This window comes from Salvelinus alpinus, chromosome 27, assembly GCF_045679555.1.
Source record: "Salvelinus alpinus chromosome 27, SLU_Salpinus.1, whole genome shotgun sequence".
Taxonomy (NCBI): domain Eukaryota; kingdom Metazoa; phylum Chordata; class Actinopteri; order Salmoniformes; family Salmonidae; genus Salvelinus; species Salvelinus alpinus.
In genome coordinates, this window is record NC_092112.1 from 15,648,924 (window position 1) to 15,662,630 (window position 13,707).

Sequence of the window (13,707 nt, forward strand, 5' to 3'; positions counted from 1 at the left end):
GCAGTCTTGACTAGCCCGCCCAACTCGTCAACCCACTCCGGTTTTGTGACCCCTGGCACCCCAGCCACCGCTGCTCTCACCTCTGGTTGACTGGCGACTTCCACTCTCACTCCCTCACCCCAGATCAGCTCCCTCTTCCTGGCTATCTCCACTGCAGCCCGCAGAGATGGTGGGTCCGCCATCTGAACATGCTTACCCAGTTCGGTGGAAGAGAGCGCTCTAATAAAACTGTCCCGTGCCAGCTCGTCCTGCACCCCAATCGGCATAGTTGCATAAGCCCGCCTGGTCAGGCTCAGAATATCACTTGCCAACGCCTTTAATGATTCCCCCTGAAGTCTCTTTTTGTTACTCAGTTCAATCCGCAGCATGTTGGGCTGCGCGTCGCTGCCGAAACGGCCCCCCAATGCCTCCACTAGCGCACCATAGTCGTCCCTTTCGTCCGGGGCTAGCGTTAGCAGGCATTCCGACGCCTCCTCTGCCAGGCTCAGGGCAAGCTGTAACGCTTTCGTCTCGTCAGACCACCTCCCACCTCCCGGCTCTAGCCAACAACTCAAATTGAGTGAAAAAAACTTCCCATTTACCTTGTCCATTGAACTTTGGTAGTTTAGCCGCTACCGTGGCTAATGGCAATAGGTCGCCGCCATCTCTGTTTACCTTAGCAGGCCCAGCCATTTCCGCACCCGGTGACGTCGATATCCCCGTCGCCGTGACGTCTGCTCTCGAGCGGTGTGAAGGAAAACCCGCCAGTTCTGCCATCTTGCTGACTGACAATTTAACTCCCGCCATGTGACTCTCCAGCCTTCCTACGGCAGTCGCCGCCTGACCCTCCCGACCGGGTACCCCCGAGCCCACCACGGACACTTTGTCCGACTCTTCCTTAATTTTCCGCCTCGCCCCAAGCATCATGACCATAGATGCGAGTCACGCTAACGCCAACCCGGCCTATACTGAACAGCTAACTCGCCTAGTCTCTATCCCGTAGTTCGAAAGCACTTCTGACACCAATGTAATGACCCGGCTGGGTCATAAAGGGAAAAGAGACGGACTCTAGGTGTGCAGGTCAGAACACAGGTTTATTCATAAACTGGGCTATTGTTCCGGCCACAACCCACGCCGCTAAATGCCGAACGTACACAATGTTACCCTGTCGGGTCAAGAGTCACTCTCATAGGAACAGATCAAGGCACGAACAGAAGAGAGAGAACAATGAGACAGTAATCCCTATTTATGCATTTCCAAATCCCGCGGTATTACCCATCATACCCCCCCAACCTTTCCATCTGTCCTGACATATTTAACCCCTGCTAGTAGCCATGAGAACCATAACACACCCACAAACACAGAACACAATACCGGGTCGTTACAGTATGGTAAGGAGAAAAATACACTAAGAAGAAAGATATTATACTCTTATCCAGTTAGGGAAACAGTCTATATAGACTATATCATTTTGTGACCATTTTGCAAAGGTGTGCTCTTTACTGTAATATGATGCAATATATACCGTTTTATATATTGTATGTTATATTATAAAACTTAACACACAAAAAACAATCTCGTTTGTATCAGTTGGTCGTTGTTGAGGTGGTCGTTGGCTAACTTGTCTCTACCTGTAATCCCTGGACCTTTGTTGTCTGTCAACTGCTGTACGGTGTCAAATTATGAGTTGGACGATAAACCATATTCCCGTACGTTATATTTTTATTCAGTATAAATAGATAAAAAATGGCAGTAGCTATGCCTAGAGTAGAATATAGACTAGCAAGCAAACACGGAGCAAGACAGAAAAGTCAGAAAATGCAATATAATACATAAACTAATTCAATGATAAGAACATTTGGGAGTAGTTTGAACCTGCCTCAAATGAAATAAATTACGTTTAATTAAATATTTGTGGATAGGTGCAGTGAAATGTGATGTTTTACAGGGTCAGCCATAGTAGTACAGCGCCCCTGGATCAATTTAAGGGTAAGTGCCTTGCTCAAGTACACATCGACACATTTTTCACCTTGTCGGCTCAGATATTCGAACCAGCCACCTTTTGGTTACTGGCTTAACGCTCTGCTACCTTCTGCCCTGAAGAATGTCACAACTCTGATATGCTTCCACTGATTTATTGAAATGCACAAACAGCACATGTTTAGATCCCCCATTGGGATCTTTAGCGGTTCCACAGCTCATTGACATTTTGTGATGCCTAACTGCCCTTTTATAGATAGAAGTGAATTTGTTTTAGGTGAGATTTTCCAGAATATCATAGGTAACATCACAGTACACATATTTTCTATTAGAGATCCCATTTGAAATTCCGATGTAACAGTTGGGGAAAGTGAATGACAGCACTGCTTCTTTTAAAACAATACCTTAAGCTAAACAAAAATATTAGTAACCATATTTACAGTATATTCTTGGGCTAGTCATAGCAGGGGATTCATCAGAGAAAACATTTAATTAAAAATAAATACAAAATAAAAAAGAATGTCAACATAACAATAAGCTGTGATCTGATTATTCAAAATGCCAGAAGTGTCCATTAACAGTGAAGAACTAAACAAACCAGGCCATGGTGAATTGGTGAACCATTCTGTAACATAACAGTGAAAAACATCGACATAAACCATAGACTGGATAATCCATCAATACTAGACTGGATGATCTCATTCTACTTCAGAGGCAACTGATACCAAGAGGTGTTTGTATCTAGTAGGACATCTCTATGCTATATTACATCATATTTAAACTCCGTTTTTTGTTGTTGTTTTTTTTAACTCACAGATGCCCCATTGGAAGACCCACCAGGCTTATGTGAGTAATACATATATGGTATCAAATAGTCCTAATAATATAAGGCCAGGACGGACTGGCCATGGGGACCCTCTTTGATAAGGGCTGCCAACCACTAATATAGACACTGATCGTGCAGATTGTGGATACATAAGGATATATCTAGATACATGAGGACTGTCACTGTACACACATCCACAGCTACAGGTGAGAGAGGATGGTGTCTCATTTCACATGGTCTCCTCTCCAACTTCTGTTCATTTTTTCAGGGACATCTTGCGAAGTCCCTTCATCCGATACAGCAAGCCGTCGATGAAGTCCTGTCAGGAAACAATAGAGGAGATGTGAGTGAGAGGTGGTTATACTGTGTACAGGTTAAACAGTCAATACGTGCATGCGCAACACAGTTTTAGGTGTGTTTATGGAAACTTAGTGGAAGTATATCTCACATGTTGTGGTTGTAAGAGCCATTTTGATAGGGTGTATGTTTTGGGTTTGTCTATGGCGGTCACTTCTCACCACTAGAGAGCAGTCTCACTGGGGTAAGGGTGGGGTCATTATCTAGTGTGGTGGGGTCAGGTCCTGGGGTCGTGTGTATGAGGGCCCAGGTAAAGAAGTAGCAGTCATGCATGGGTCAACGGAAGATTCACCGTTTTTTACCGCACCTCACTAGATAATAATCAATCATTTAGGGGTTGCTTATATTTGTTCTGTTACACAATTGTACAAGTGTCAGTGTGTCATGGAAATGTGTTTCTTGCATATCCCAACTCCCCCTGAGACACCCACAGGGAGTGGGGTCAGGGCCCCTGAGACACCCACAGGGAGTGGGGTCAGGGCCCCTGAGACACCCACAGGGAGTGGGGTCAGGGCCCCTGAGACACCCACAGGGAGTGGGGTCAAGGCCCCTGAGACACCCACAGGGAGTGGGGTCAGGGCCCCTGAGACACCCACAGGGAGTGGGGTCAGGGCCCCTGAGACACCCACAGGGAGTGGGGTCAGGGCCCCTGAGACACCCACAGGGAGTGAGGTCAGGGCCCCTGAGACACCCACAGGGAGTGGGGTCAGGGCCCCTGAGACACCCACAGGGAGTGGGGTCAGGGCCAGGGTCACCATTGACCAGCGCTCCTGGAGCAGTTGGGTTTTCACCTTGTCGGCTCTGGAATTCAAACCACCAACCTTTAGGTTACTGGTCCAACGCTCTAACCTCGAGGCTTTCTGCCTCCCATTAGAAAAATTGCCTGTATCATTGGATTATTCATTAAACGGTGCCTCACCCATCATTAGCGTGTCAATAACAGTTCCCACATCCTTCATGAATCTTGTAGCTAACTTTGAAACAGCCAATACTGTGGTAGTTACTATATCAGGCGTTTTCCTTTCTCTCAGGTGAATGTGCATGGGGCTCAGAGGGAAGCTGCTTAGGGGAGGACGGCTCATAAAATGACTGGAATGGAGTGTAATGGCTATGAATGGAGTGAATGGAGTGAATGGAATGGTATCAAACACGTGTTTGATACTATTCCGTTCCGGACATTATTATGAGCCGTCCTCCCATCAGCAGCCTCCACTGCAAACTACATGATCAAATCCAAAGGGCCTTGCCTCTCAATGCAATTTGTTTGGTGCTTCCTTACCTCTTTGGGCTTGCCACAGTCTTGAAGAAGGTCCTGTAGAAATAGAGATGGGAAACCATATTCAAAAAACATAAGGTGTTTTTGACAGATTTAGAACAGGGTTGAAATAGCTTCAGTACTCGTTCAAATAGTTTGAGCGTTTGGTTGAGCCTGTCAATGCCAGATGGGCTGAGTTTTGCACTTTGGGGACTGTTCCAATGCCAGCCAAATTCAATTAAGCACAGCTACAGCATTTGCAGGAAGATGAATAGTATTTGTACCCAGGTCTGAGTAGACCAAGGATTTTGCACTCACATGTAGCTTTGCTCTCTGTTCTGCGTCTGATAGATCCAGCAACTCATCCATGTCAATTTCCAACTCTGGAATATCCTCCTCCTGAAAAAAGGGCAAAACACAAACAAAAAGAGAACTGGAATAAAACAAGAACCCAAATGTCAACAAGATAACTCTCCATTTATTCTAATAATACATTTAACCAATGAAAAAAGGCTACTTTGAGTCTGAATGTCCTCTCTGGCAACTGTACATTACCGTATTTCTTCATCCAGAATATACATTCGGAGAAAGGACATCCTTTGCTTTCTCACTCAACAATTTTCATTAACCTGATTGTTGATGGATGAACACACACAATGATCACTGTGAAATGAACAAAGCAAATAAAAACATTCCCTTTTTTTCCTTCTTTTTATTGGGGGTTGCCAGCAGATTTCCATGTTGATAGGAAGTGATAGCATTTTTGTGACCCACACAGTCACGCACAGATAATAGTTTCGACACTTAGTCTTTTGTGTTGACGGCCAACAAGCCCAACATTCCCTGGCATACACTGGGCTTTGGTGGACCACAGTTGTCCCACTAATCATGCAGCCACAGCTACCAAAGAGCCAATGACATACTTTAAAAGTAAACAACCACAAAAAAAAGAGAGAGAATATATTGTGCACCTATAACTCTACAATTCCCATTCACACTGTTCTTCCATTTTAACATCAATGAACTATCGCAAACTTCTGACATGATGTGGATGGTAGATCTCCAGGAAGAGGTTAAGGCATAGAGAGGGCTAATAGATCATAAGATTTACCCAGAGAACACTTTCCCTTGCAAATTAGCTTCCATTGAAATGACCCTTAGGTTTCAATGATAATTTCATGAGTATGTTGGCCTATACTAGTAAATCTGTTCCCTATTGTACCTACAATTTTCCTAATGAGACAAAATGGCTGCCGATCCTGACAGTAGAAGATGGGAAATGACTGTTGACATCATTAATGAGTGGAGAAATAGCCAGGAAAACAAAACGCAAGTGCACCTAATGTTCCCTGCACACTTACAGAAAGACAAAAAGGTTCTTATTCGACGCAGCAGATTTTTTTTGTCTAATTAATGCATGAAGATCATTTGTGTTGAGATGTTGCTTTTCAACAGCATTAGGGAGGATAATGGAGAAAATGGGTTGGTCACTGAAATGGTTTTCAAGAACCGCAATCAAGAGTACAGTGCATACATTTTTCAAACCTCAAAATTTACAGCTGCATTTCAACTGACAAATGGGCTAATTATAAAGCTCTTAATTTACAGTTGTCATCTCCTGCATTAAGGAATTTTTGTTGTTGTACCATTGCAGAACAGGAAATTGTGGGAAAGAAGGAAGTTAGGCCTTGCCCTGTTTGTTTTCTGTTAGGTTGAGATAAAACAGGGATGCTTTCCAAAATACATTCTAGCTTATTGTAGTGACATTTTTTTATCAACTTTAACTTCCTTTATTTTTTCTCTTAGTTAGTTCCACTAACTGAGAAGGCATCAAGAAGCAAATACATATTCTGCCCAATAGAAAATATAGTTATAGACCAATGAGGGTAGTACACTACAGAGGATAGTGCTTCAATCAATGAGAGGGTAGTGCTTCCTGCTATCCAGGACCTGTCTACTTCTTCCATTTAAGAATGATGGAGGCCACTGTGTTCTTGGGGACCTTCAATGCTGCAGAATTTTTTTGGGCACCCTTCCCCAGATCTGTGCCTCAAATTCCTTCGAACTCATGGCTTGGTTTTTGCTCTGACATGCACTGTCAACTGTGGGACCTTATATAGAAAGGTGTGTGCCTTTCCAAATCATTTCCAATCAATTGAATTTACCACAGGTGGACTCCAATCAAGTTGTAGAAACATCTCAAGGATGATCAATGGAAACAGGATACACATGAGCTCAATTTCGAGTCTCATAGCAAAGGGTCTGAATACTTATGTAAATAATGTATCTGTTTTTCAATTTTAATACATTTGCAAAAATGTATAAAAAATGGTTTTTGCTTTGTCATTGGGTATTGTGTGTAGATTGATGAGGATTTAACAAAATGTGAAAAAAGTGAAGGGGTCTGAATAATTTCCAAATGCACTGTACATATTACCTCAAATACCTCGACTAACCTCTATCCCCGCACATTGACTCGGTACCCCCTGTATATAGCCTCGTTGTTATTTTATTGTGTACTTTTTTTTTTTTTTACTTTAGTTTATTATTATTTCTTCTTTTTAGCAAATATTTTCTTACTTTATAAAAAAAACTCTGCATTGTTGGTTAAGGGATTGTAAGGAAGCATTTCACAGTAAGGTCTACACCGCATGTGACAAATAATGTTTGATTTGATGAATGGGTGTACTTTTTGTCCCCTTGGAACTGGAACTAAATGTAGTCCCTCTGGCTCATCTAAATCTACAAGACAGCCTATTCCGCTGACACGGCAGCCTTCAGCATCACAACTCTGGAAAGCCAGAACAAGCTTGTCAGCAACAGTCAGACTCTTAGAAGTAATGATCATAAAACGAGGACAAGGAAAATCATTAGGCTATAAAGCTAGATAAGGCTAACCCTGCAAGCTAAATGGGCCATTATCCCTTAAATGCAATACATTAGCTAATGTATCAGCAACAGGAAATGTGAATTATTATGTGGATTATAATTTCTGGACATTTTTGTAGGGGTTGATACATTTTTCATTAGGGCAAATCAAGTCAAATGTCTAAGTGAAAATGACAAATGTTAGAAACCTTTTTAAAACTCAAATACACTACAAGTTTGCATGTCCTGATTTGAAGGAAAATTCTCAGCAACAAAATCGTGATCAAATTAAGATCCTACATCTGTAGTTGTCCATTAAACTCTATTCAAATCCACACAATGACACCTCTTTATAGGTATAGTACAGGGGTTCCAATTAAGGTAATTTGGCAGCTGATGCTTAAGGTTACGCTGTGGGGTATTTCGACACAGACGCCTAGGGTCATGTGTTGAATTATTGAAGGTTATTCCTTAATTCACGTGTGGTTCCAGGGGTCGACTATCGGTAGCTTGATATCTTTTTTGCAATTTCTCTCTTTAAAACACACATTGTACTACAAACCCTGTGGAATTTAACAACAGCTAGGACTAGTTTCATAGATTGTGTTTATGCGGCCTGTATGTACCATCCCTGCCTGCATTCAACACCATACTCTCATCATCGGTACTCTATAATCTGAAACCAACTATTACTAAACCATTAAAGCTCAGGTTCTATAATTTAGGGGGAAATTAGTTTAGGTATTGGGAAGCCAATGTCATTCACCGTGTGAAGCTAAGAGGAGGTTTAAGCACAAATAGCTGAGAAATTAAGCTGATCCCCAGATTATTAATCAAATCAAGAATCTTTGAGCAAGAAATGTTCAGTGCCTTTATCTACGCTGTGGGCAAACATGTTAAATCTTGGTAGGCTAACTGATGGAGGTAATCGCTTACCTGTCGTAGCATGCAGAGAGGATTTTCTCTGCAGGGGGAAGTCAATAAGTCAGCCATTTTGTTTTTTGGAATGAAACCCACACGCAAAAAAGAATGTGACCTCTGACCTGTGTGTTATTGGAAGCTTAAACCACCTTTGTGGCATACTGGAGGGTAATGGATATGTTTCTGCTTCTACAATGTTTTCCTTTTAGTTTAGTGAATATTAATAAAGTCCAGATTACTTTCCTTTTTCCCCCCCATAGCAAACCACTTCAGACCTTCCTTGTATCACTTGGCAAGCTCCTTTACTCAATTCCTACTTTCTTTCCCCTGGCATAAATCAAATAGAACACACGTACTGACTGCTACTTGGGGAAATGCTACAGTATGTACTCTATGAGTAAAAAGTAGAATGTTATTGTCTTGATCTTTCCATCCTTTCTCAATCATGTATGAACTATTTCTAACCTCGGTGTCTTGGAAAATAATAATGCTATCTGATAATTTATCATGAATGCAGTGAGGGTCCAATCCCTGAGATCTGGCTAGGTCATCCTGGAGAATGTCAAGATGAAATGGCTTTGTCTTCATTTGAACCCACACCACAGTCTGTTGTACACTACTCTGGTATTTCCATTAATATAGGAACAAAGAAACAACTATTCAGAGGCAACAATGAGTGCCTACAAGGGACAAAATATCAAGGAAACTTTCTAGAAAATTAACAATATTCTTTTGAAGGAATATGATAATATGCTGGTGGTGGTTTCTCAGGCCAGTTCACTGTACTTCTCCACCCATACAAATGTGAGGCCTTACACTGTGAAAGCAGCTTCCGTTTTAATAATCAACTTTTATCTTTCAATCAGAGCTACTGGACATGGTGTTAGTACTAAAGATGCAAATCCATTGTATTTCATTGATTCTATTATTGATTATGTCAATTATTTTTGACCACCACTGTACTATACAGTGCATTGTATAGCAGCATACATAGCAGCATACCACCCTGCATCCCACTGCTGGCTTGCTTCTGAAGCTAAGCAGGGTTGGTCCTGGTCAGTCCCTGGATGGGACACCAGATGCTGCTGGAAGTGGTGTTGGAGGGCCAGTAGGAGGCACTCTTTCCTCAGGTCTAAAAAATATCTCAATGCCCCAGGGCAGTGATTGGGGATGCTGCCCTGTGTAGGGTGCCGTCTTTCGGATGGGAAGTTAAACGGGTGTCCTGACTCTCTGAGGTCATTAAAGATCCCATGGTACTTATTGTAAGAGTAGGGGTGTTGACCCTGGTGTCCTGGCTAAATTCCCAAGCTGTCCCTCATACTATCATAGTCACCTAATCATCCCCACCTTACAATTGGCTCATTCATCCCCCTCCTCTCCCCTGTAACTATTCCCCAGGTCGTTGCTGTAAATGAGAACGTGTTCTCAGTCAACTTACCTGGTTAAATAATGGTAAAATAAAATTAATTGTTTCAGGCCAACTTTAATTATGGACTTTCTTACAATGGGGGCAAAGGGGACATTGGATGGGGGCCAGCACACTGACTCTATTGTCACCCACGCTGCTGGCCATATGACGCCTTAGTTGAACCCTGACTAGGCCCTTTTCTCTCTCAAACACTGGGTTCTTTAGCCACCAGTTATTTACTTCCATATAGGCTTCACTGGCTAAGGGACAACTGTGTCCTAAGGTCATGTGAAAAAAGACAGCGTTCCTGACAATGACCTCCAGGAGGGTAAAGTAGGAATAATAGAATTCTAGAAAACTTTAGCTACAGTACTTCACTTACAGTACATGTGATTTTAGACTTTTTATAACGGAAGTTGGCTTAATGGGTCACATAATATGAATGTGTGTGTACTGATATGTGTTAAGCAAATCAAATAAAAATGATCCTAATGTTAGGATTGATTGAGGATAAACTGATCCTGGATATGTTTCCACAGGCATCTACAGTATCTTGTATCATCTATATATCTTATATCTATGGTCTATCTATCATCTATCTATCGTCTATCTATCGACTATCTTCTATCTCCCAAAACAAAAGTTTTACGATTCACTGACAAGGAGCCAAAACTGGAGCCCAAATTTTTGTTTCCATTGCATTTCCTAGGGGCCCGGTAATCAAATTGCCACAGCTGAGGTTATAATTGGATAATAATCCCTCTGGTTCCGGGACTAATTATTTGAGTCAATCAAGCCTTCATACTTAGCCTCACCCAGCCTCATTCAGGTTCCCAATTCAGTTTGTCTGCTCTGGAAACCCACAGAGAAATATCCCAAGATAGCTGAGATCCTGTCACAGCATGAAATAATCAAAGTACTGAACTCCATCTCCTACCCTCTATCCTTTCAGTGTGAATTATTCACAGTAGAAACAAGGGAGCACTCTCCCCTCTTCCCTCACCTCTCCTAAACTCGGTTTCTCCCCTTCTCTAGCAGGCGACTGTCGCTATGGGAGCTCCCTTGTCTAAACTAAAGCTTGCTTACTTTACCATTATATTTACATCATGCCCTAATAAGATACTGGTCCAGGACTAGTTTTGATATATTACACCACAATGGTGAAGATCATCACTGGTGTAAAAGGAGCTGACCTTAAATCAGAAGATAGCTGAAACTCACCTCGCAGTCAAACAGGAGATGCAGCTGCCCATCGATCCACTCCTCGATGTCCAGCCTCTTTTGCAGGTCCTTGCGGTTGTACTTAACCGTGAGTTTTCCCAGTCTGCGTTGAGGAGGCTCCTCTTCTGCCTTCTCCTCACCTGGGGTTTGGAACAAGACCCTGTGCTGGGGACCCGGTTGGGTGGACATGCCTCTGTCTGTCTGTCTGTCTGTCTGTCTGTCTGTCTGTCTGTCTGTCTGTCTGTCTGTCTGTTATTATTTTCCAAGTGTCTGTCTGCCTGCCTGCCTGCCTGCCTGCCTGCCTGCCTGCCTGCCTGCCTGCCTGCCTGCCTGCCCTGGTCACCAAGGAGAAGAGCAGTGAGCTTGAGTTCCTTTCAATTTCAAGCTTTATCTGTCTGCACTGCTGTCTGTCTGTCTGTCTGTCTGCAATGATGTCTGTCTGTCTGCACTGCTGTCCGTCTGTCTACACTGCTGTCTGTCTGGCTTCCTCTTGTGCTCTCTCATCTGTGTATTCCTACTTCCAATCCCCCTCTGTATCTCTCTCTATCTCTATGGCCTCCTCTCTTTCTCCCTCTGCCCTGCTTTCTCTTCTCTCTATCATTTCCTCATACTTTCTCCTGGGCTCCCTCTTTGACTCCACCCTCCTCTCTCTCTCTCTTTCTCACTCTCCACCCTCCCCTCTCAGTCTCCTCCCCCTTTGCCTTGCGTGCCCTCTTCTTCTTTAATTTCCTCTCCTCTTCCTCGCTCCTCTTCCTCTCTCCTCTTTTTATCCCTGTCGATTTACTTTTTTATTTTCTACCTCTGCCTGACTGTCTCTCGCCTTTTCTCTGTACATGGTAAGAGTGCAAATGCTTTCCTTTCCTTTTTGTGTGTGTGTCTGTGTGATTGATATATATATATATATAAATATATATTACAGTAGAGGGAGAACAAGAGAGGGAGTGAGAGAGAGAGAGAGAGAGAGAGAGAGAGAGAGAGAGAGAGAGAGACAGAGAGAGAGAGAGAGCAATTAAAAGTTTGTTAGAAGAGTGATAGCTTGTTACTTGGAGGTGCCGGTGGATAATCATTGACTTCAAATCGCAAAGGCAATTATTGCTATCAAACCCACAGATGGCTTGCTGCACTTACTTCGAAAATACATTTAAAAATATACAGTATTGCAGAGTACTTTTTGCAAGTCATCTATAGGCTGCTGCTTGAGAGAGAAAACATTTGCATTGTAAATTATAATTTACCCTCCTTTTTCCATATCCCCACTGTGACTGGAATCCACGACTCTTTCCCCTACAGTGAAATTAATTGAAGGGGAAGGAGAAGGAGAACAACAGCAATGAAAGCCAACAACAAATTCTGAACCTACACATCAATGCATAACTGACCAAATACTGAAAGACAAGCATTAGAATTTTGAATTCCGTAGAGAGTGTGGAAGAGGTGAAAAAAAATATTGTTGTCTATCAACAATGATATTTCCACTCCTATTTGCCATCTCTTCAATCTAAGCTTCCAGGAAAGTGTGTGCCCTCAGGCCTGGAGGGAAGATAAAGTCATTCCGCTACCCAAGAATAGCAAATAACCCTTTACTGGCTCAAACAATCGACCAATCAGCCTGTTACCAACCCTTAGTAAACTTTTGGGAAAAATTGTGTTTAGCCAGATCCAATGCCATTTCACAGTAAACCAATTAAAAACAGATTTTCAGCATGCTTATACGGAAGGGGATTCAACATCTACGGACGGCACGTAAACAAATGACTGATCATTGGCTGAGAGAAATGTATAATAAAATGATTGTGGGAGCTGTTTTGTTCGTGCAGCTTTTAACATTATCGATCATCTATCTGCTGCTAGAAAAACATATGTGTTACAGCTTTACATCCCCTGCCCTGCTATATTGTGAATTGAGAGGTACCAGTCTAACAGAACACAGAGGGTGTTCGTTAATGGAAGCCTCTCCAACATAATCCAGGTATAGTTAGGAATTCCCCAGGGCAGCTGTCTAGGCCCCTTACTTTTTTCAACCTTCACTAATGACCTGACACTGGCTCTGAGTAAAGGCTATGTGTCTATGTATGCTGATGACTCAACACTATACACGTCAGCTATCACAGCAAGTGAAATCACTGCAACATTTAACAAAGAGCTGCAGTCAGTTTCAGAATGGGTGGTAAGAAATAGGTTAGTCCCAAATATTTCAAAAACTTAAAGCACTGTATTTGGGACAATAAACCCTAAACCTCATCTAAATCTTGTAATGAATTATATGGAAATTGAGAAAGTTGAGGAGAATAAACTGCTGGTAGTAACCCTGGATTGTAAACTGTCATGGTCAAAACATATTAATGCAACAGCAGCTAAGATGGGGAAAGGTCTGTCCATAATAAAAGATGCTCTGCCTTCTTTGTTGCACCTGAACTACTGTCCAGTCGATTGGTCAGGTGTCACAAAGGGACTTATGAAAATGTAAATTGACACAGATGAGGGCAGTATGGCTGGCCCTTAAATGTACATGGAGAGCTGACATGAACAATATGCATGTCAATCACTCCTGGCTCAAAGTAAAGGAGAGATTGACTTAATCCGTTCTTGTATTTGTGAGAGGTATTGCCATGTTGAATGCACCGAGCTGTCTGTCTAGGATCAGCGTGGCGCTAGCGGCACCCCTCCCCCCCCCCACTGAAAAACCAGTGCCGCGAAATTCAAAAAAATTTTTTTTTTTAAATATTTAACTTTCACACATTAAAGTCCAATACAGCTAATGAAAGACACAGATCTTGTGAATCCAGTCAACATTTCCGATTTTTAAAATGTTTTACAGGGAAGACACAATATGTAAAGATGTACATCTATTACCTAAAAACACATTAGCATAATCCACCATCTTTTATTTGT

The 13,707-nt window shown here is 42.5% G+C and overlaps 1 protein-coding gene across 2 annotated transcripts; it reads right to left on the bottom strand.

The window, feature by feature from the left end:
• Positions 1–2,098: 2,098 nt before the first annotated feature.
• LOC139556016 (protein phosphatase 1 regulatory subunit 14B-like) lies at positions 2,099–11,470 on the bottom strand. 2 transcript variants are annotated; one of them, XM_071369476.1, is made up of 5 exons: positions 11,126–11,470; positions 10,816–11,052; positions 4,716–4,796; positions 4,422–4,454; positions 2,099–3,104 (listed from the first exon to the last, which is right to left on the bottom strand). In XM_071369476.1, exons 2-5 carry the CDS (start codon positions 11,002–11,004, stop codon positions 3,042–3,044), a joined length of 366 nt encoding a protein of 121 aa, XP_071225577.1. In that variant the 5' UTR covers positions 11,005–11,052; positions 11,126–11,470; the 3' UTR covers positions 2,099–3,041. The 2 variants fall into 2 exon arrangements, with proteins under 2 accessions (XP_071225577.1, XP_071225576.1); XM_071369475.1 differs by having other exon boundaries at positions 10,816–11,467.
• Positions 11,471–13,707: the final 2,237 nt, after the last annotated feature.

Excerpts from the sequence above, each read along its gene's own strand:
- LOC139556016 (XM_071369476.1), bottom strand. The coding sequence starts at position 11,004 with ATGTCCACCCAACCGGGTCCCCAGCACAGGGTCTTGTTCCAAACCCCA. Across the intron at positions 4,797-10,815 it reads ATCTCCTGTTTGACTGCGAG|GAGGAGGATATTCCAGAGTT; the intron begins GTGAGTTTCAGC and ends CCCTTTTTTCAG. Across the intron at positions 4,455-4,715 it reads AACAGAGAGCAAAGCTACAT|GACCTTCTTCAAGACTGTGG; the intron begins GTGAGTGCAAAA and ends CTATTTCTACAG.